Genomic DNA, 21,908 nt, shown 5'->3' with positions numbered 1-21,908 from the left:
ATATTTATAAATGCACACAAAATGTATCCCAAAACACAAAGATGAAAACACACACACACACACACACACATAAACCTAGGCACAGCACATAGGTTTTGTATGCAGATAATATATAGGCTTATATCTATATTTAGATACACATATTACATATATTGGATGGTTCTTACTTAATGCGATATGTATCTCTAACCTCTGGCAACACACCAATTTCCCTGAAGTTGAGGAAAACAACATAAGTACCCAATGAATATAGCTTATATAACTTACCAGGTATTTCAGGTTGGCATTATAACTCATACATCAATTTCATCAAAGCAACATCTTCAAAATGACAAAAAATGAATTTACAAGAGATATCTCACTGTTCTTTGTTTTTTCTTACCAAGATGAAATGAACTCATAAATCAGAACTTTGGTACATACCTGAACACAGATACAAATCTGCTGATAGGAGAAGAGGGATACATACTCAGCTTACGCAGATTGGTGCTCAGATACATCTTGATATATACCTAAATTCAAGTAGCTATATAAGCTATAAGTCATATCAACTTATTTCTGCTCTACTTTCCAAAGCAGAGCAGTAAAGTGAGCAAAGTGAAAAAAGTAAGACGACATGAAGACATACTGGATAGTAAGGAGAATGAGAATTGGCGAAGAGACACAGTGCATTCCACACAGTATGGGTCCTCTACCTGGCTGTTCCTGCACTGGCTCTTGGAGAACAACAGTATTTGGTTCTTTATATGCCAAAGATAGATATTCTTCTATGTCACTGTCTCGAAGAAGTTCCATTCCTGATCCATCAGCATACATAACGAAAAACCTATTTGAAGAAATAAAAATATAATCACTTCAAGTATTCAGTTAAAATGCTCCTTGAGCTTAGAATTAAAAGTAAAATTATAGTATTATTATTTTACCTGGGGACATGTTCACCATAGATTTGCTGATGATTCTTTTCAAGGTGCACAGAGGATAGACTATCATAGCCCTCAGGTTTTTCATTTAAATCATCTTCCAATTTTTTTTCAGTTAATATAGTTGATATGCTACCATCAGCCATGACCTAAGGCATAAAGTATGTAAGCAACTAAAAGAAAAGAAAGTCATAATGCTTATATTTCCACTGATCCAATTTGAGAAAACAGATGATTTGGTGGGTTTATTCAGAAAATTGGAGATGTTTATTTGCAAGGTATTGTTTACTAAGTAGAGACTGCATTAATAAAAGTAAAAACCTAGCAGGATAACTCTACTTATAAACGACACCTAAAACAGGAACACAGACTGAAACATATTCAGAATGAAGTGAATAGGATAGGGAGGATACTCAAAACCTCATACTATGAAGATAGGTTCAAGGAATTGGGAATTTAAACATGGAGGAATGGGTACTCATGCAATAGCTGTCTTGAATTATTTGGAAGGACCTTTGCATGGAAGGGGCTTATACTCTGGGATTTCAAACACAGAATTGCGGCTCATGGGTAGAAAACTTAGGGGAACAGATTTAGTATGAATATGAGAAAAAATGTTCTAGTCCTTTATTACTGTCTAAATATGCCATGAGTCTCTCCAGAAAGGAGTGTGATTCATGCTGCAAGACCACTGAAGGGGATGCCCAAGAGGAGTATCAATGCCCAGAAAAATGCTTGGCCTAGAGGGTATTGAGCTTTAAGTTTCTACTTCAATTTGTCATAAATTGAAATTTGTCAGTTTCAACTCATGCTGTGAAGAGTTTCAGTTACTTAGCAAAGAAAAAATAAGCTGGATCAGGGCTTATCTACATATCAAAACAAAGTTAGGAATTCTGTTGTATAACTCCAAATCTAAAAAATAACTTCATACCTACTAGTTGATAGACAAAATTTCACTGTTGAATTAGAAATTAAAAAAAAAAAAAAAGATAAATGCCTAGAGCAATAGTTGGCAAATCTTTTTTGTCACAGGCACGACAGTAAATATTTTAGAGTTTGAATTTGCAGGCCATACATTCTCTGTTGCAACTACTCAACTCTGCCATTATTATGTAAAGCAGCCATAGATAGACACTATGTAAACAAATGAGCATGACTGTGTTCCAATAAAACTTTATAAAACGACATTGAAATTTGTATTTCCTATAATTTTGTTGTGTCTTCTTTTGTTTTTTCAAAAACCATTTAAGCATATATGAAACCATTTTTAGTTCATGGGCTATAGATAAACAAGTGGCCATTGTCTGCCAGTTCCTGACCTAGAGGTGAGGGGATAGTCATGGTGTTGAAAGACAAAGAAGCAAACATTTTCTCACATTCTGTAGGTTGTCTGTTTAGTCTGTTGATAATTTCTTTTGCTGTACAGAAGCTTTTTAGTTTAATTAGGTCCCATTTGTCAACTTTTGCTTTTGTTGCAATTGCTTTTGGTGTCTTTGCCATGAAATATTTGCCAGGGTCTGTGATCAGAAGGGTATTTTCTGGGTTTTCTTCAAGGGTTTTTGTAGTTTAGGTTTTACATGTAAGTCTTGAGACAATTACTGTATATGGAAGGGGTCTAGTTTCAACCTTTTGCATATAGCTAGCCATTTATCCCAGTACCATTTATTGACTAGGGAGTCCTTTCCTCATTGCTTGCTTTTGTTGGTTTTGTTGAAGATGATTGTAGGTATGCAACTTTATTTCTGGGCTCTCTATTCGGTTCCATTGGTCTATGTGTCTGTTTTAGTACTGGTATCATGCTATTTTGGTTATTGTAGCCCTGTAGTATAGCCCTGAAGTTGGATAATGTGATGCCTCAATCTTTGTTCCTTTTGCTTAGGATTGCTTTGGCTATTTGGGCTCCTTTTTTGGTTCCATGTGATTTTTAGAACAGCTTTTTCTAATTCTGTGAAGAATGTCATTGGTATGTTGATAGGAATAGCCTTGAATCTGTAAATCGCTTCGGGCAGTATGGCCATTTTAATAATATTGATTTTTCCTATCCATGATCATGGAATGTTTTCCCATTTGGTTGTGTCATCTCTGATATCTCTTATCAATGTTTTGTAATTCTCAGTGTAGAGATCTTCCACCTCCCTGGTTAGCTGTATTATTAGGCATTTTATTTTTTGGTGGCTATTATGAATAGGATTATTTTCTTTTTTATTATTATTATACTTTAAGTTCGAGGGTACATGTGCACAATGTGCAGTTTGATACATAGGTATACATGTGCCATGTTGGTTTACTGCACCCATCAACTCGTCATTTACATTAGGTATTTCTCCTAATGCTCTCCATCCCCCAGGCCCCCACCCCATGACAGGCCCTGGGGTGTGATGTTGCCTGCCCTGTGTCCAAGTGTTCTCATTGTTCAATTCCCACCTATGAGTGAGAACATGTGGTGTTTGGTTTTCTGTCCTTGTGATAGTTTGCTGAGAATGATGGTTTCCAGTTTCATCCATGTCCCTGCAAAGGACATGAACTCATCCTTTTTTATGGCTGCATAGTATTCCACAGTGTATATGTGCCACATTTTCTTAATCCAGTCTATCCTTGATGGACATTTGGGTTAGTTCCAAGGCTTTGCTATTGTGAATAGTGCAGCAGTAAACATATGTGTGCATGTGTCTTTATAGTAGCATGATTTATAATCCTTTGGGTATATACCCAGTACTGGTATGGCTGGGTCAAATGGTATTTCTAGTTCTAGATCCTTAAGGGATTGCCACACTATCTTCCACAGTGGTTGAACTAATTTACACTCCCACCAACAGTGTAAAAGTGTTCCAATTTTTCCACATCCTCTCCAGCATCTGTTGTTTCCTGACTTTTTAATGATTACCATTCTAACTGGCATGAGATTGTATCTCACTGTGGTTTTGATTTGCATTTCTCTGATGACCACTGATGATGAGCATTTTTTCATGTGTCTATTGGCTGCATATATGTCTTCTTTTGAGAAGTGTCTGTTCATATCCTTTGCCCACTTTTTGATGGGGTTATTTTTTTCCTTGTAAATTTGTTTAAGTTCCTTGTAGATTATGGATATTAGCCCTTTGTCAGATGGGTAGATTGCAAAAATTTTCTCCCATTCTGTAGGCTGCCTGTTCACTCTGATGGTAGTTTCTTTTGCTGTGCAGAAGCTCTTTAGTTTAATTAGATCCCACTTGGCTATTTTGGCTTTTGTTGCCATTGCTTTTGGTGTTTTAGTCATGAAGTCCTTGCCCATGCCTATGTCCTGAATGGTATTGCCTAGGTTTTCTTCTAGGGTTTTTATGGTTTTAGGTCTAACATTTAAGTCTCTAATCCATCTTGAATTAATTTTTGTATAAGATGTAAGGAAGGGATCCAGTTTCAGCTTTCTACATATGGCTAGCCAGTTTTCCCAGCACCATTTATTAAATAGGGAATCCTTTCTCCATTTCTTGTTTTTGTCAGGTTTGTCAAAGATCAGATGGTTATAGATGTGTGGTGTTAATTCTGAGGCCTCCATTCTGTTCCATTGGTCTATATCTCTGTTTTGGTACCAGTACCATGCTGTTTTGGTGACTGTAGCCTTGTAGTATAGTTTGAAGTTAGGCAGCATGATGCCTCCAGCTTTGTTCTTTTTGCTTAGGATTGTCTTGGCAATGTGGGCTCTTTTTTTGTTCCATATGAACTTTAAAGTAGTTTTTTCCAATTCTGTAAAGAAAGTCATTGATAGTTTAATGGGGATGGCACTGAATCTATAAATTTCTTTGGGCAGTTTGCCCATTTTCATGATATTGATTCTTCCTATCCGTGAGCAAGGAATGTTCTTCCATTTGTTTGTGTCTTCTTTTATTTCGTTGAGCAGTGGTTTGTAGTTCTCCGTGAAGAGGTCCTTCACATCCCTTGTAAGTTGGATTCCTAGGTATTTTATTCTCTTTGTAGCAATTGTGAATGGGAGTTCACTCATGTTTGGCTCTCTGTCTGTTATTGGTGTATAGGAATGCTTGTGATTTTTGCATATTGATGTTGTATCCTGAGACTTTGCTGAAGTTGCTTATCACCTTAAGGAGATTTTGGGCTGAGACGATGGGGTTTTCTAAATATACAATCATGTCATCTGCAAACAGGGACAATTTGACTTCCTCTTTCCCTAATTGAATACCCTTTATTTCTTTCTCTTGCCTGATTGCTCTGGTCAGAACTTCCAACACTATGTTGAATAGGAGTGGTGACAGAGGGCATCCTTGTCTTGTGCCAGTTTTCAAAGGGAACACTTACAGTTTTTACCCATTCAGTATGATATTGACTGTGAGTTTGTCATAAATAGCTCTTATTATTTTGAGATACGTTCAATCAATACCTAGTTTATTGAGAGTTTTTAGCATGAAGGGCTGTTGAATTTAGTTGAAGGCCTTTTCTGCATCTATTGAGATAATCATGTGGTTTTTGTTGTTGGTTCTGTTTATGCGATGGATTGTGTTTAACGATTTGCATATGTTGAACCAGCCTTGCATCCCAGGGATGAAGCCGACCTGAACATGGTGGATAAAGTTTTGATGTGCAATTGGATTCAGTTTGCCAGTATTTTATTGAGCGTTTTTGCATCGATGTTCATCAGAGATAGTGGTCTAAAATTCCCTTTTTTTGTTGTGTCTCTGCCAGGCTTTGGTATCAAGATAATGTTGGCCTCATAAAATGAGTTAGGGAGGATTCCCTCTTTTTCTATTGATCGGAATAGTTTCAGAAGGAATGGTACCAGCTCCTCTTTGCACCTGTGGTAGAATTCGGCTGTGAATTCGTCTGGTCCTGGACGTTTTCTGGCTGGTAGGCTATTAATTATTGCCTTAATTTCAGAGCCTGCTATTGGTCTATTTAGAGATTCAGCTTCTTCCTGGTTTAGTCTTGGGAGGGTGTATGTGTCCAGGAATTTATCCATTTCTTCTAGGTTTTCTAGTTTATTTGCGTAGAGGTGTTCATCGTATTCTCTGATGGTAGTTTGTATTTCTGTGGGGTCGGTGGTGATATCCTCTTTATCATTTTTTATTGCATCTATTTGATTCTTCTCTCTTCTTTATTAGTCTTGCTAGTGGTCTATCAATTTTGTTGATCTTTTCAGAAAACCAGCTCCTGGATTCATTGATTTTTTTTAAGAGTTTTTTGTGTCTCTATCTCCTCCAGTTCTGCTCTGATCTTAGTTATTTCTTGTCTTCTGCTACCTTTTGAATTTGTTTGCTCTTGCTTCTCCAGTTCTTTTAATTATGATGTTAAGGTGCTGATTTTAGATCTTTCCTGCTCTCTCTTATGAGCATTTAGTGCTACAAATTTCCCTCTACACACTGATTTAAATGTGTCCTAGAGATTCTGGTACGTTGTGTCTTTGTTCTCATTGGTTTCAAAGAACATCTTTATTTCTGTCTTAATTTCTTTATTTACCCAGTAGTCATTCAGGAACAAGTTGTTCAGTTTACATGTAGTTGTGTGGTTTTGAGGAGTTTCTTAATCCTGAGTTCTAATTTGATTGCACTGCGGTCTGAGAGACAGTTTGTTGTGATTTCTGTTCTTTTACATTTGCTGAGGAGTGCTTTACTTCCAAGAACGTGGTCAATTTTAGAATAAGTGCGATGTGATGCTGAGAAGAATGTATATTCTGTTGATTTGGGGCAGAGAGTTCTGTAGATGTCTATTAGTTCTGCTTGGTGCAGAGCTGAGTTCAAGTCCTGGATATCCTTGTTAACCTTCTGTCTCATTGATCTGTCTAATATTGACAGTGGGGTGTTAAAGTCTCCCGTTGTTACTGTGTGGGAGTCTAAGTCTCTTTGTAGATCTCTAAAGGCTTGCTTTATGAATCTGGGTGCTCCTGTATTGGGTGCATATATATTTAGAATAGTTAGTTCTTCTTGTTGAATTGATCCCTTCACAATTATATAATGGCCTTCTTTGTCTCTTTTGATCTTTGATGGTTTAAAGTCTGTTTTATCAGAGACTAGGATTGCAACCCCCGCTTTTTTTTTTTTTTTTTTGCTTTCCATTTGCTTGGTAGATCTTCCTCCATCCCTTTATTTTGAGCCTATGTGTGTCTTTGCACGTGAGGTGCGTCTCCTGAATACAGCACACTGATGGGTCTTGACTCTTTATCCAATTTGCCAGTCTATGTCTTTTAATTGGGGCATTTAGCCCATTTACATTTAAGGTTAATATTGTTATGTCTGAATTTGATCCTGTCATTATGATGTTAGCTGGTTATTTTGCCCATTAATTGATGCAGTTGCTTCATAGCATTGATGGTCTTTACAATTTGGCATATTTTTGCAGTGGTTGGTACTGGTTGTGTCTTTCCATGTTTAGTGCTTCCTTTAGGAGCTCTTGTAAGGCAGTCCTGGTGGTGACAAAATCTCTCAGCATTTGCTTGTTTGTAAAGGGTTTTATTTCTCCTTCACTTATGAAGCTTAGTTTGGCTGGATATGAAATTCTGGATTGAAAATTCTTTTCTTTCAGAATGTTGAAAATTGGGCCTCATTCTCTTCTGGCTTGCAGGCTTTCTGCCAAGAGATCTGCTGTTATTCTGATGGGCTTCCCTTTGTGGGCAACTCGACCTTTCTCTCTGACTGCCATTAACATTTTTTCCTTCATTTCAACCTTGGTGAATTTGACACTTATGTGTCTTGGGGATGCTCTTCTCAAGGAGTATCTTTGTGGTGTTCTCTGTATTTCCTGAATTTGAATGTTGGCCTGCTTTGCTAGGTTGGGGAAGTTCCCCTGGATAATATCCTGAAGAGTGTTTTCCAACTTGGTTCCATTCTCCCCATCACTTTCAGGTACACCAATCAAACATAGATTTCATCTTTTCATATAGTCCCATATTTTGTGGAGGCTTTGCTTCTTTTTACTCTTTTTTCTCTAAACTTCTTTTCTTGCTTTATTTCATTAATTTGATTTTCAATCACTTATACCCTTTCTTCCACTTGATCAAATCAGCTATTGAAGCTTGTGCATGTGTCACGAAGTTCTCATGCCATAGTTTTCAGCTCCAGGAGGTCATTTAATGTCTTCTCTCCACCGTTTATTCTAGTTAGCCACTCGTCTAACCTTTTTTAAGGTATTCAGCTACCTTGCAATAGGTTCAAACATGTTCCTTCAGCTCAGAGAAGTTTGTTATTACTGACCTTCTGAAGTCTACTTCTGTCAACTCATCAAAGTCATCCTCCATCCAGCTTTGTTCTGTTGCTGGCAAGGAGCTGTGATCCTTTGGAGGAGAAGAAGTACTCTGATTTTTAGAATTTTCAGCTTTTCTGCTCTGTTTTCTCCCCATCTTTGTGGTTTTATCTACCTTTGGTCTTTGACGTTGGTGAGCTACAGATGGGGTTTTGGTGTAGATGTCCTTTTTGTTGATGCTGATGCTATTCCTTTCTGTTTGTTAGTTTTCCTTCTAACAGTCAGGTCCCTCAGCTGCAGGTCTGGTGGAGTTTGCTGGAGGTCCACTCCAGACCTTGTTTGCCTGGGTATCACCAGTGGAGGCTGCAGAACACAAACATTGCTGCCTGATCCTTCATCTGGAAGCTTCATCCCAGAGGGGCACCTGCCTATATAAGGTGTCTGTCAGTCCTGTTGGGAGGTGTCTCCTAGTTAGGCTACACAGGGTTAGGGACCCACTTGAGGAGGCAGTCTGTCCATCCTCAGAGCTCAAACGCTGTGTTAGGGGAACCACTGCTCTCTTCAGAGCTGTCAGACAGGGATGTTTAAGTCTGCAGAAGTTGTCTGCTGCCTTTCGTTCAGCTAAGCCCTGCCCATAGAGGTGGAGTCTAGAGGCAGTAGGCCTTGCTGAGCTGCGGTGGGCTTTGCCCAGTTCAAGCTTCCTGATTGCTTTGTTTACCTACTCAAGCCTCAGCAATGGCGGATGCCCCTTCCCCAGCCAGGCTGCTGCCTCGCAGTTCCATCTCAGGCTGCTGTGCTAGCAGTGAGCAAGGCTCCGTGGGCCATGGGACCCACCGAGCCAGGCATGGGAGAGAATCTCCTTGTCTGCCGGTTGCTAAGACCATTGGAAAAGCATAATATTTGGGCAAAGGTGTCCCGTTTTTACAGGTACAGTCTGTCAAGGCTTCCCTTGGCTAGGAAAGGGAAATCTCTTGACCCCCTGTGCTTCCCGGGTGAGGCGATGCCCTGCCCTGCTTCGTCTTACCCTGTGTGGGCTGCACCCACTGTCCAACCAGTCTCAGTGAGATGAACCAGGTACTTCAGTTGGAAATGCAGAAATCACCCGTCTTCTGCGTCGATCATGCTGGGAGCTGCAGGCTGGAGCTGTTCCTATTCGGCCATCTTCAGGATTGTGTTCTTGATTTGGCACTCAGCTTGGATGTTGGTCCACTTCCCCACTGTCAACCGTACTATATCCTTCTTACCATGGACTCTGTGACTACTCAAAGAAACTTGCTTGCTGTCTTGTGTTTGCTCTGACTTCAACTTGGATAAGGACCATTGCCACATTCTTCATGTTGGCATTATTTTCAGATGTCTGCTACTGTTTCTTCCTTTCTGTTCTAATTATTCATTTAGCCTTAACATTTCTGTCCCACCAATTATTTGGCTTGCCATCCCCCATGAAAGTACACTTAAGAATCAAAGGAAAAGTATTGACATTCATTACTGCTTGCCCAAAGTATTGGCAGTAAGTGGATAATTAATCCCAAGGCAACTAAGGTAAAAATCTACATGGAAGCTTTGTAGTGTGAAATATCTCAAAAGCAAAGCCACAGGCTCTCTCTCCACACCAAAAGTGCACTTTACCTGAAAAGTGTTTCCCTCAGGATCCAGAACCTCACAGATAACCTCTGAAGTATGTCTCATGATGTACCTGCCAGCTCTCGGCTGTTCACGCTTTTGAAAAGGATAGTATATATTACTGCTTGATTCATGGCAGTACATAGCTGAACAATCCTTGTCAATATAAAGAGAGCCTGTGTTTGGAGGTAACACCTGAAAGGGTAACGGAAGGACACAAATTATTAAAATTTTCTAGCTTAATATGTGGGACTTGGAAAACCACTTTAGGAAAAAGAATATCCATAGATCCTAGTCACAAACTGTTTGCAGGAAGAAAACATTATCCAAGGGAGGACATAAGGTTTGGGAAGGGCTACTTGATAAGGAGGCAAACTGAATAGTTATGATATCATTTCTCCTGTATCCTCACATCTTATCTGCTCACTTTAATATCTCTTCTAAGTAATTGTCCTATGCCCCCTTATTTCCAATATTTAATAAGCTGAGGTTAAATACATGTTTGGCCCTATTCATTCCATTCTAAATGTTTGGAGTTGTTTGTGATCTTGGACAAGAAGTATCTCTGAAAGGGTAAAAAAATGTGGGATAAGTGCTCTTAGAAACTCATCGCTCCTCTCTCCTCTGGTGGCTGACACAGTCCTTAAGTAATAGACTTCATGTAATGAATTCTGCTTCAAACAGATCTTTTTCTGAAACAGAATCTACATATCATAGATTTACCCTTTTAAAGTGTATAATTCAGTGGTTTTTAGTATATTCAAAAGTGTGTGAAGCCATTATCACTAATTCCACAACACTTTTATCATCCCCCAAAGGAACCCTGATCGTGTTAGAAATCATTCTGGATCACTAGGCCTTAGGCCCTGGCAACCACTAATCTTCTGTCTATGGATGAACCTATTCTAGATACTTCATTTAAATGGAAGCATGTACTCTGTGGCCTTTTGTGTCTGGCTTCTTTCAGTTAGCGTAATGTTTTCAAGGTTCACTCATGTTGTAGTACACAGTACTTTATTCCATTTTATGGATAAGTAATATTCCATTGTATGGCTATATCACATTTTCTTTATTCACTTATGAGTTGGCATGCATTTGGGTTGTTTTCAGTTTTGCTATTACTAAAAACGTTGCTGTAAATATTGTTTACAAGTTTTTGTGCAGATGTATGGTTTCTCTTGGATAGGAGTGGAATTTCTGGGTCACATGACAACTAAGTTTACCTTTTGAGGAAGTGTCAAGCTGTTTTCCAAAGTGACTATACCATTTTCCAAGTGACTTACCACTTTCTAAAGTGACTTACACCATCAGCAATTTACAAGGGTTCCAATTTCTCCATACCCTTGCTATCACTTGCCATTATCTGTCTTTTTAATTACAGTTTTCTAGTGGGTGTGAAGTGCAATCTCATTGCAGTTTGCGCTGTAGCTCCCTCACAACTAGTGATGTTGAGCACCTTTCCTTGGCTTATTTGCCATTTGTGTATCTTCTTTGGGGAAATTCAAATCCTTTGCTCATTTTGAGGTTGGTTATTGTCTTTTTATTGTTGAGTTGTGAGAGTTCTAAGTTGTAGGGTACTCTGTACCCAAGACCATTATCAGTTACATGATTTTCAAATAACATCTTCTATTCTGTAGTTTATCTTTTCACATTCTTGGTGGTGTTCTTTGAATCACAAACTTTTTTTTTTTTTTTTGGCAACACTTGTATGTTTGGTATCATATCTAAGAAACTATTGCCTAATCAAAAACATGAAAATTTATATCTATGTTTTCTTTCATCTCTCACTTCCAGCACCTTCCTTGCCCCATAATAATCTACACTGGATAAAGAGGGGGAAGGATAACATTGTCAGAAGAGATGAGAGGGACAAACTGACTTCAGCAACTTTCACAGTAACAAATATTTATCAGTGAGATCTTTGTCCATCATCTTCTAGCTTTTAGCTCTCAGTATCTAGTGACATTGTTTGCAATGTTTTTGCTGTACTGTCCTTTCTCCAGCAAGTGAAAAGCTGAAGGCAAGTCCTTTTAAGGCTAAAGGAAGTGCAGGCTGACACTGGATGGTTGTGTTTAAAGGGGAAATGCAGAAAGGTAGGGAAAGGTGCTAACTGCTCCTCCTTGACCTTCCAAGGACAGAGCTTTGCTTCAGTTAGGAGAACTGCCCTCCCGGGACCACACACACCATGTGCTCCTCCTGTCCTGCTAGGACTTCGAGTAGAGTAGGGAGGACTGACTGGAGGTGGGAAAGATGGAGAGTGAGAATGAGGGTCGAGGTGGCAGGAGGTGAAGCTGGTCTGTTAGGCACAAGCCAAATCATCTAAGGGTTTCTAACACCCACAGTGCCTAGCACATAAGAAATCCTCAACAAACACATTTTGGTTTATAACCTTGGTCCAAAACTACCAAAGTTTTGCAAAACAAGCAGGGCAATGTTTTTCTGGCATGGGATGTAAAAAGGGATGAATAAATGAGTTTGAGAAGTATATTCTAAGATGTTAGTATTCTAAGAGAAAAGAAAGCAACAGCAATGTACATTGCAGGCATTTTAGAAGTGGGTTTTCTCAGCTAAATAGACACTCATCTTTGGTACTTCTCATTTTTCTTCTAGACTTACCTGGTATGTTCCCTGTGGCTTTGCAATAATAGTTGTTCCATCTCCAAAGGTGGCACAGCAGCTACTGTCCTCACAGTTGGTGATAACAGTGGCATAGTGTGAGCTTTCTACCCGCATACACTTCACCTGCCTGGTGACAGTCCGAGGACCTTCGGCTACAAGCAAATGCAAGGTAAGCAGATCTGATAGAGTGTAGACATTGCAAAACAGACCTCAGCCTATTGATTCTGCTGCTGTTTCCTGGCTGTCTGGATTCCCCATGGGAAAAACACAATTGTAAAGTCTAGAGCAAGTACTGAGAACTCCACAGGGTTGGAGTGAGGCCTGCTGTTCTTGTCAATTCAGAATAATTCCTCCGGAAAAAATCTTCTTACTTAATTTAGTATGCTGTCTTAATCTCACTATTTATTTGTAGGAGCTGAGAACATCTGATTTTTCAACTTGAAAAATTGAAAAGCATAAAATATAATTTAAGCGCTCAGATATTCATCAATTAAAATTTATACTTTTTAATACATATGTAAAAGAAAAATCACAGATAAAATTGAAGTTTATCCTTATATCTGGGCTTATTTCTATCTTGAAATTCATTTTTACACTTTTATGTACACATATATCATGAACAATACATATGTGTGTGCTTTAAATGTATATAAGCTATATGTTACTTCATGTATTTATGTAATTACTGTACTATTATTCTACTCCTGCTTTTTTCATTTAACACAGTTTCAAGACCCCTAACCATCTTAATCTATATCTATCTATCTATACATATATGTGTGCATAGATATATTTATTTGTGTGTGTATGACTCCCTTTAACAGTCTTATAGTATTATTTTGTAGGAATGTACCACATTTTATTTTTCTGTTCTGCCATTGATGGACATTTGCATTTTCCCAATATTTCAATATTATACTCAATGCTGCAAGTCGCTCCTCTGTACTTGTTTCCTTATGCAAATGTGTATGAGTGTCCCTCTCTCTATAAGCAGAAATAAAGTTATTGCATCATAATATGATATGTGGGTGGGGTGGGGAGATGTAGGTCAAAGCATATAAAGTTACAATTATGTAAGATGAATAAGTATAAGAATGTAATGTATAGCATAAAAACTATAGTCAATAACATTGTATTGTATAATGACAATTTTCCAAGAGTGTAGATTTTAGGTGCTCATAGCACACACACACACACACACACACACACACACACACACACACACACACACAAGAAAACAGCTATATAAGGTAAGAGATATATTAATTTGCTTGACTTATTCCACTATGTATATAGATATCAAAATATCATGTTGTGCATCTTAAATATATCCAATAAAAAACACTGGCATTAAGGAAAGGGAACTCAGGGAATAACTGCTCATTAAAAATATTTCTTAAATTCAGGTTCGGAAGAGTGGAAGACTTTGAGTCTTAGAGTAGGTTCCTGTTAATTAGCAACTACAGTTTCCTTTTTTCTGATACCACCTTTCTGACAAAAGACATGCTCTGACTGAAAACCTATCTAAGGTCACCTATTTATGCAAATTAGATGCCTTGAGGATCAAAGGAAACATCTAAAGCTAGCACCTAGGACAGATGAATCATGGTTATTAGGTTTTAGTTGCCACCAATCAAAGACTATTACTCTCCATCAGCTAACTAGAGCTGTTATCACTCCCATCTCTGTTGAGATAATGATTACAATAAAAAGTCCTAATGCATCCTCATATTCATTGCAGTATTATTCACAATAACCAAGATTTGGAATCAGTCCACATGTTCATCAATGGGTGAATAAATAAAGAAAATGTAGTAAATACAGACAAGAGAATATTATTCAGTGTTAAAAAAAAAAAAGAAATCTGTCATTTGCAACAATATGGATAAACCTGGAGGACATTATTTTAAGTAAAACAATCCAGGTACAGAAAGACAAACAGCACACTTATATGTAGACTCTAAAATAGTTGAACTCATATAAGTAGAGAGTAGAATGGTAGTTACCAGCCATTGGGGTGAGGAGTTGGGGAGATGTTGGTCAAAGGATATAAAATTTCAGTTATATAAGAGGAATAAATTAAAAAGATATACTGTATAACATGGTGACTATAGTAAATAAAATTAATCATATTTTGAAAATTTCTAGGAGAGTAGATTTTAAGTATTCTCACAACTAAAAATGATAAGTACAAAGAACAAAGCTGGAGGCAACTGTGCTACTCAACTTCAAACTATACTACAGGACTACAGTAACCAAAGTGGCATGGTACTGGTACCAAAGCAGCAAAACGGACACAGAGACCAACGGAACAGAATAGAGAGCCCAGAAATAAAGCCACACACCTACAATCAGCTGATCTTAAACAAATCAACAAAAACAAGCAATGAGGAAAGGACTCCCTATTCAATAAATGGTACTGAAATAAATGACTGGCCATATGCAGAAGATTGAAACTGCACCCCTTCCTTACATCATATAGAATAATTACCTAAAGATGAATTAAAGAATAAAATGTAAAACCCCAAATTATAAAAACTCTGAAAGACAACCTAGGCAATACCATTCTAGACATATGAACAGGCAAATATTTCATGACAAAGATACCAAAAGCAATTGCAACAAAAGCAAAAATTTGACAAGTGAGATCTAATTAAAACAAAGAACTTCTGCACAGCAAAAGAAACTATCAACAGACTAAACTGACAACCTAGAGAATGGGAGAAAATATATACAAACTATGTATCTGACAAAGGTTTAACATCCAGCATCCATAAGGAACTTAAACAAATTAACAAGCAAAAAACCAAACAACCCCATTCAAAAGTGGGCAAAAGACACGAACAGTTTTCAAAAGAAGACATAAAGGTGGCTAAAAATCATATGAAGAAAAGCTCAACATCACTGAACATTAGAGAAATGCAAATCAAAACCACAATGAGATACACTTTCACATCAGTCAGAATGGCAATTATTAAAAGGCCAAAAAGTAACAGATGCTGGCCAAGTTGCAGCAAAAAAAGGAATGCTTATACACTGCTGGTGGGAATTTAAATTAGTTCAGACACTGTGGAAGACAGTGTGGTGATTCTTCAAAGACCTGAATACAGAAGTACTATTCAACCCAGTAATCCCATTACTGGGTATATACCTAAAGGAACATAAATCATTTAACCGTAGAGACATATACACACGTATGTTCACTGTAGCACCATTCACAATAGCAAAGATATGGAATCAACCTAAATGCCCATCAATGGTAGAGTGGAGTAAGAAAATGGCATACATATACACCATGGAATACTATGCAGCCATAAAAACGAACACGATCACATCCTTTGCTGGAAAATGCTTGGAGCTGGAGGCCATTACCCTTAGCAAACTAACACAGGAAGAGAAAACCAAATACTGCTTCATCTTACTTATAAGTGGGAGCTAAATGATGAAAACACATGGACATATAGAGGGGAACAACAGATACTAGGGCCTACTGGAAGGTAGGAGGAGGGAGAGGATCAGAAAAAATAATTAATGGGTACTAGGTTTAATACCTGGGTGACAAAATAATCTGTACAGCAAACTCCGTTACATGAATTTACCTATATTACAAACCTGCACATGTACCCCTTAACTCAAAAGTTTTAAATAAATGAATACATAAATAAAACACACACACACACACACACACACACACACACACACACACACACACACAGAGTGAGGTGTGTTGGAGAAACTTTTGGCTGCTGGGTGCTGCTGGTCAAAAAATATTTCTAAGAAAGTAGATTTTAAGTTTTCTCACAACTAAAAATAAGTATCTGAGGGTAATGAATATGTTAATTAGTTTGATTGAGTCATTTTGCAATGTATACATATTTCAACACATCATATTATTTATTTTATATATCTACACACAATATTTGTCAATTGAAAGAATAAAATTAAATTTTAAAAAGCAAACAGCAAAATAAGTAATGATGATAGTAATAATACTAAATCCTTATAGACCCTGCTTTGGACTGCATGGGTTTTCTTTAGTTGACTAACTTTACCAAAAAATTATTTTTCTTATGTGTATGTTCAGCAGTCAGTGAGGATTCTATCTAACTTACGCTAAATAAAACGTACTTGTTTCTTGATCATCTGGCAGAATAATTTGATCTTCATAAACTTGATAAAAGGTTGTGATCCTGGTACCATCAGCATGATCCACTATCCGAGTCCCATCTTTCCTTTCAACTATGACAACTTTGTCTTCTCGAGTTGTCATAACCTGAACGTGAAAAGGCAGCACATAATCATTTGGCCACATGGTTAATCCCAAGTGTACTTATTTTTATCCATTGAATACAAAGATGGCACCATCAAAGTCCTAGTTATTTCTTTATAAGCAAAAGTTTTATCTCATCTACCTGATCTAACCTTCACAACAATCTTGGCAGGTACCCTCATTTTATAGATGAGGAAATTTAGGCTTAAAGAAGTTGAGAAGCTTGCTGAAAGTCATGCAACAAGTAAGTATCAGGGCATATTTGAGGAAACACTTAACATTTGGACTGGGTTAACCCAGGTCTGTCTGGGAAAATGCCCACAGGCCCTGTTTCCTTGGAAACTATGGAATAATGATAAATGTGGCATATTGTGGCTGCCTTGTGCGCTGTGAAACCCCTGCTCTGCAGAACTTCCCCAGATGGGGTGAACTGCAAGATGGCCTGCAAGTGTTGTGCTAACGTCATCAGAGCAGTACTTGAAGATTGGTGGGGGACAGAGGTTGTAGCCTCTCTGTGTCAAGTTGACCTGCACATGTGTCTGCTGCTCAGTGCCTGTGCACGCCTGTGAGCTTGAGGGGTATGAGAAGTGGTGTGCGTGTGTTGCTGCTCCTGAGCTCTGCACTGGGTTGACCATGGCTCTGTTGTGTTTGCTTCACAGTTCAGCTTTTACTTCTGCCCATTACTGCTTTCTCCCTCCTCCTTTCACATACATGTCTCTATTAAAATCTTGCACTCCGGACTTCACCTCAGCGTTTGCTTCTGGAAAGCTCAACCTGTAACTGCAGTACTGTAAATTGCATAATGCATATTGCAATCATTGGGCATTTTCTAAACTTATACTGTTCTAACTCTAAGGAACTTAATGTTTCACTGAAGGTCTGGATGGATGTGAGAGTGAGTTTGCTAGTTATTTTCTGACTCCAGAGTCTATGGCTATTGGGAGCAGGTAATTATCACCTTCTTAGCTCTTAATGGTAGGTGGCAATCACTAAGAGAGAAATGAATGCTGATCATTATTTTAGGTTCTTATCATTTGCACTTTCAGCCAGGAGCATATACTGAGAAATACTGCTGTGTAATGTGATGGTTGAGAGCATGAGCTCTGGGATTAAGCTGCCTGAGTTTGAATCCTGACTCCACAAATGACTGGGTAGACTTAGGTATGTTGCTTAACCTGTTTGTTGTCTGGTTTACTCATCCGCAAAATGGAGCCAACACTAGTATCTTCTTGGAAATCTTATGTGGGTTAAATGAGATGATGCTGGTAAAGCGTGTCACACTTGGCCATGATGTTAGTAATTATTGATATCAGTTTTTTTTTTTTTTTGAGACGGAGTCTCGCTCTGTTGCCCAGGCTGGAGTGCAGTGGCCGGATCTCAGTTCACTGCAAGCTCCGCCTCCCGGGTTTACGCCATTCTCCTGCCTCAGCCTCCTGAGTAGCTGGGACTACAGGCGCCCGCCACCTCGCCCGGCTAGTTTTTTGTATTTTTTAGTAGAGACAGGGTTTCAGTGTGTTAGCCAGGATGGTCTCGATCTCCTGACCTCGTGATCCACCCGTCTCGGCCTCCCAAAGTGCTGGGATTACAGGCTTGAGCCACCGCACCCAGCCTGATATCAGTTTTTAATCTAGTAGAGATAGTTACATATTATGATTTAGAATTATTCAAACATTTCATAATGCCACATAAACAGTGACATTTTCTGGTCACTATAGGATAGGATAATCATTCTTAGTGGTGGCAATAACACAGTTACAAGGATATTTCTGAATGCCTGATAGTGCCAGGTCTGGTACTAATCTTCTCAACAGGTAATGACTATTATCTCCAGTTTATGAATAAGAAACCAGATGAGAAACTTGCCAAAAGTTATCCATCTAGTAAGGACTATGGCTAGGGCTTGAAATACAGGTCTGCCTCACCCCAAGGGCAGTGCTCACTCCTTTAGAATGTAATACTTCATGTCAGGGGTTATGAAAATACACACCCATTTTCAATTTTGTTTCATATGATCATGCCAGTTTCTTGAGATCTGGGACACAGTGTTGGGGTCTACATTCTGGCTCTACCATTTGCTGTGTGATCTTGGGCAAATTATTTAACCTCTCTGTAGCTTAGTTGCCTCATCTATAAAATGGAAACAATAGTAGTTTGTTGTGAGAATTGATTGAGTTAGTATATGGAAAATGCAGAGAACAGGGCCTAGTACACAGTGAGTGCTCAGTAAATATCACCATTATTGCTCTTATTCTGTTGTGCATTTGGTGTTTAATTCATGCTTGAATCCAGGTTCTTGGATGTTGGTTCATGCTTCCAAAATGGTGATGGAGATGAATGAGGGAAATTAAAAGGTAACTAAGAAATGTTAATCAAACTTGCATATTAAGCCAAATAATCTAACTCAGGGGCCAAATTAAAGTGAGTTATTTGAAGGAACTAAAACAAACAAGAAAAAAACCCAGGAAACAAACAAACAAACAAAAATCCTTTCTGAGATCATATGTACCTTGAGTCTTACAAAAAAAGGCAACTAGCAAACAAAGTCAGAGACTATAAAATTATTTCAGAAGTAGGCTGAAGAGGAAAAGATATTTGGTTAGATAATGTAATCCATCTCAATAGCAGGCAGGCATTTTGCTTTTTACAGCAGCACCTGGTTTTAAACAAGGGTAGGAAGTTCAGACACCAGAGTTAAGACACTTAGGAAACTGTTCATTGTGTTTAGATTCAGAGGGTGCTGCAAATCTCCATATAAGATGTTAGAGGAATAGCTAAGGAATGGAAAGAGCTCAGTGTTTGGTCACAAACAACTGGCTCTAATCTTGGCTTCAGCACTTTCTGAATATGTACTCTTGACCACATTACTTAACTTGCTAAGGTTCAATTTCCTCATCTGTGTAATATACATTTGGTGTGAGGGCTGAATGAGATAACGTGTATAAAGGCCCCCAAAGAAATCTTGGTACATAGAGGGCCAGGCGTGGTGGCTCATGCTTGTCATTCCAGCACTTTAGGAGGCTGAGGTGGGCCGATCACCTGAAGTCAGGAGTTGGAGGCTAGCCTGGCCAACATGGCAAAACCCTGTCTCTACTAAAAATACAAAAATTAGCCAGGCGTGGTGGCAGGTGCCTGTAATCCCAGCTATGCGGGAGGCTGAGGCAGGACAATTGCTTGAACTGGGAGGTGGAGGTTGCAGTGAGCCAATATCACACCATTGCACTCCAGCCTGGGTGATAAGGGCAAAACTCCATCTCAAAAACAAACAAACAAAAAAAAGTCCTGGTACACAGAAACTGCTATTGTTCATTCCAGGAGTTTGGCTTTTTATATCATAAACAGAACCATTATGTTCTGTACCACTAATTTTTCATGTATTCTTATCCTATAAATAAAGTTTTTGTAAAGCTTCTCTACAGTTTTGGATTCTTGAGTTATTTAATGTGTGTCTTATCTCTTTCAATATACCGTAAGTTTTTCAAAATCAAAGGATCATGAACAAACTTCTCTCATCAACTGCAAGTGGACACAAATAAGTAGTAATGAGACACTCACTTCCAGAAGCCTCTCACTTCCAGAAGATAAGATATTTACACACATACATTCAGCATAAGGAAACACCCGACAACATCATGAATCACATATATCTTAAAAGTGGCATAGAGAACTCACGAACTGCCACTCACCTCAAAAATTAGCACTTTGTTCTGACGTGGTTGTGCCCACAACACACAAAAATAGTCACTGATGATACTCTCCATTTGGCAAATATACCACAAGATGTTTTGAGATTTTGGAAAATGAATCCATCCATCCATCCATCCATCCATCCATCCATCCATCCATCTGTCCATCCACCCACTCACCCACTACTTAACAGACATTTATTGAAAAAATATTATCAGCTAGGCACTCTTTTGGGTGTTGTTTCAGAATTCTAAAGACTTAGAAAATTTTGCAATAAACAATAGTTTGTCATACCGTTCCATTGACAGGATCTGTGGCCTGAAAGGATAATAATGGGGCCAAGTCTGCTATTCTTTCTAATCCTTTGGTCCCAATCCGATTTCCTTCAGGTGTGGTTGTAAACCAAGTGCCTACGTGAACATCCACAGGAGTTACAGTTTGAACTGTCTCTGGAGGAGGGTCATGGATTTCACCCTTATGGGCAATTGATGACTGATTTTTGTGACTTTTTCCTGTGAAGTTCAAGTAAAATCAAACAACAACAATATAACTATAATATCAATTATATACATCATTCATTATGTTTTGATACAGTGAAAACTACCTCAGATACTGTGGTATAGACAATTCTAAGTGGTATTCATCAATCATATTATTTCTCAATAGGGAAAAGTATGAGGTTATGAGTAGCTTAGTTTTGGCACTCAAACCGTGGCTAAATTTCCACCACGTTTCCCCAGACATACACATGCTTACACAACTCATTTCTAGGGCACAAAATATATTCTGGTCAACTTCTGTACTCTTTTGGGCCTTGTGTACTTCTCCCTGAGTCCCAGATTTGGGGTTTTGTATTCTGGTTTTTAAAGCCTACCTTTTCTCTCACTTATCTTCAGACTTTCAGCCTCTTTTTGACATATTGGACTATAACAGTTACTAAGTTTTTAACTCTTGATTCCCCTGATTTTGCTATTTTGTCAGTAATAACAGGAAACATCTTTCTTCAATCCTGGATCTGGGAAACCTCACCAGCCAGGCATATCCCTGGGGAGAGGAATTTGTGCAGTTTAATTAGTACATCAACAATTGTCTGATACATCCTCCTCTCCATCCTCTACCTCCCACTCATTGGGAACTGGAGGAGAGAACTGAAGACACCCTCATGGAACTCCTTGGCCAATATTTCAATGCTCTATCAGGGTAGACATACTCTATTTCCATGAATAATAAAGAGTAATCTGTAGATGAGACTTGACAGTGTTATCACATCTCAATGATGAGGTGAACTCAGGCCCAGAAACAAATTGCAAGTAATGATAGTAAAGGCATGTTAACTCTTGGAAGATTCTCTAGATTCAAACCATGAAATGTGCAGCAGAACATGCATCTCGACCTAACTAATAGGGACTCAACTAATGGGAAGAACCAAAGACAGATAAATCAGGTTGAGCCTTTTCATTGCCCTAAAATTTAATTTGGACATATTTATACTTCTGGAATATTGGTAGAGAGTGAAAATAGTATCGCTTTCAGAATAAAGAGAAGATCCTCTAGAAATAGTAGGAAATACTTTAGGAATTATCATTTTTTCTATATTCTCCGTTTTTCTCCTATTTCTGTCCCCTCTC

At 38.4% G+C, this 21,908-nt stretch overlaps 1 protein-coding gene across 1 annotated transcript in view; it reads right to left on the bottom strand.

The window, feature by feature from the left end:
* SPAG17 (sperm associated antigen 17) overlaps positions 1-21,908 on the bottom strand; it is a 219,620-nt gene that overhangs the window by 31,681 nt on the left and 166,031 nt on the right. Inside the window, exons 29-34 of the mRNA XM_028829872.2 lie at positions 20,575-20,792; positions 16,455-16,599; positions 12,324-12,478; positions 9,714-9,902; positions 924-1,069; positions 696-826 (exon numbers count right to left, since the gene is read on the bottom strand). Of these exons, the coding sequence (XP_028685705.2) occupies positions 696-826; positions 924-1,069; positions 9,714-9,902; positions 12,324-12,478; positions 16,455-16,599; positions 20,575-20,792 (984 nt within the window). The remainder of the gene's footprint in view (positions 1-695; positions 827-923; positions 1,070-9,713; positions 9,903-12,323; positions 12,479-16,454; positions 16,600-20,574; positions 20,793-21,908) is intronic.

This window comes from Macaca mulatta, chromosome 1 (assembly GCF_049350105.2).
Source record: "Macaca mulatta isolate MMU2019108-1 chromosome 1, T2T-MMU8v2.0, whole genome shotgun sequence".
Classification (NCBI taxonomy): domain Eukaryota; kingdom Metazoa; phylum Chordata; class Mammalia; order Primates; family Cercopithecidae; genus Macaca; species Macaca mulatta.
The sequence above is the reverse complement of the archived record's forward strand: the minus strand, read 5'-3'. Positions and strand labels throughout refer to the sequence as shown.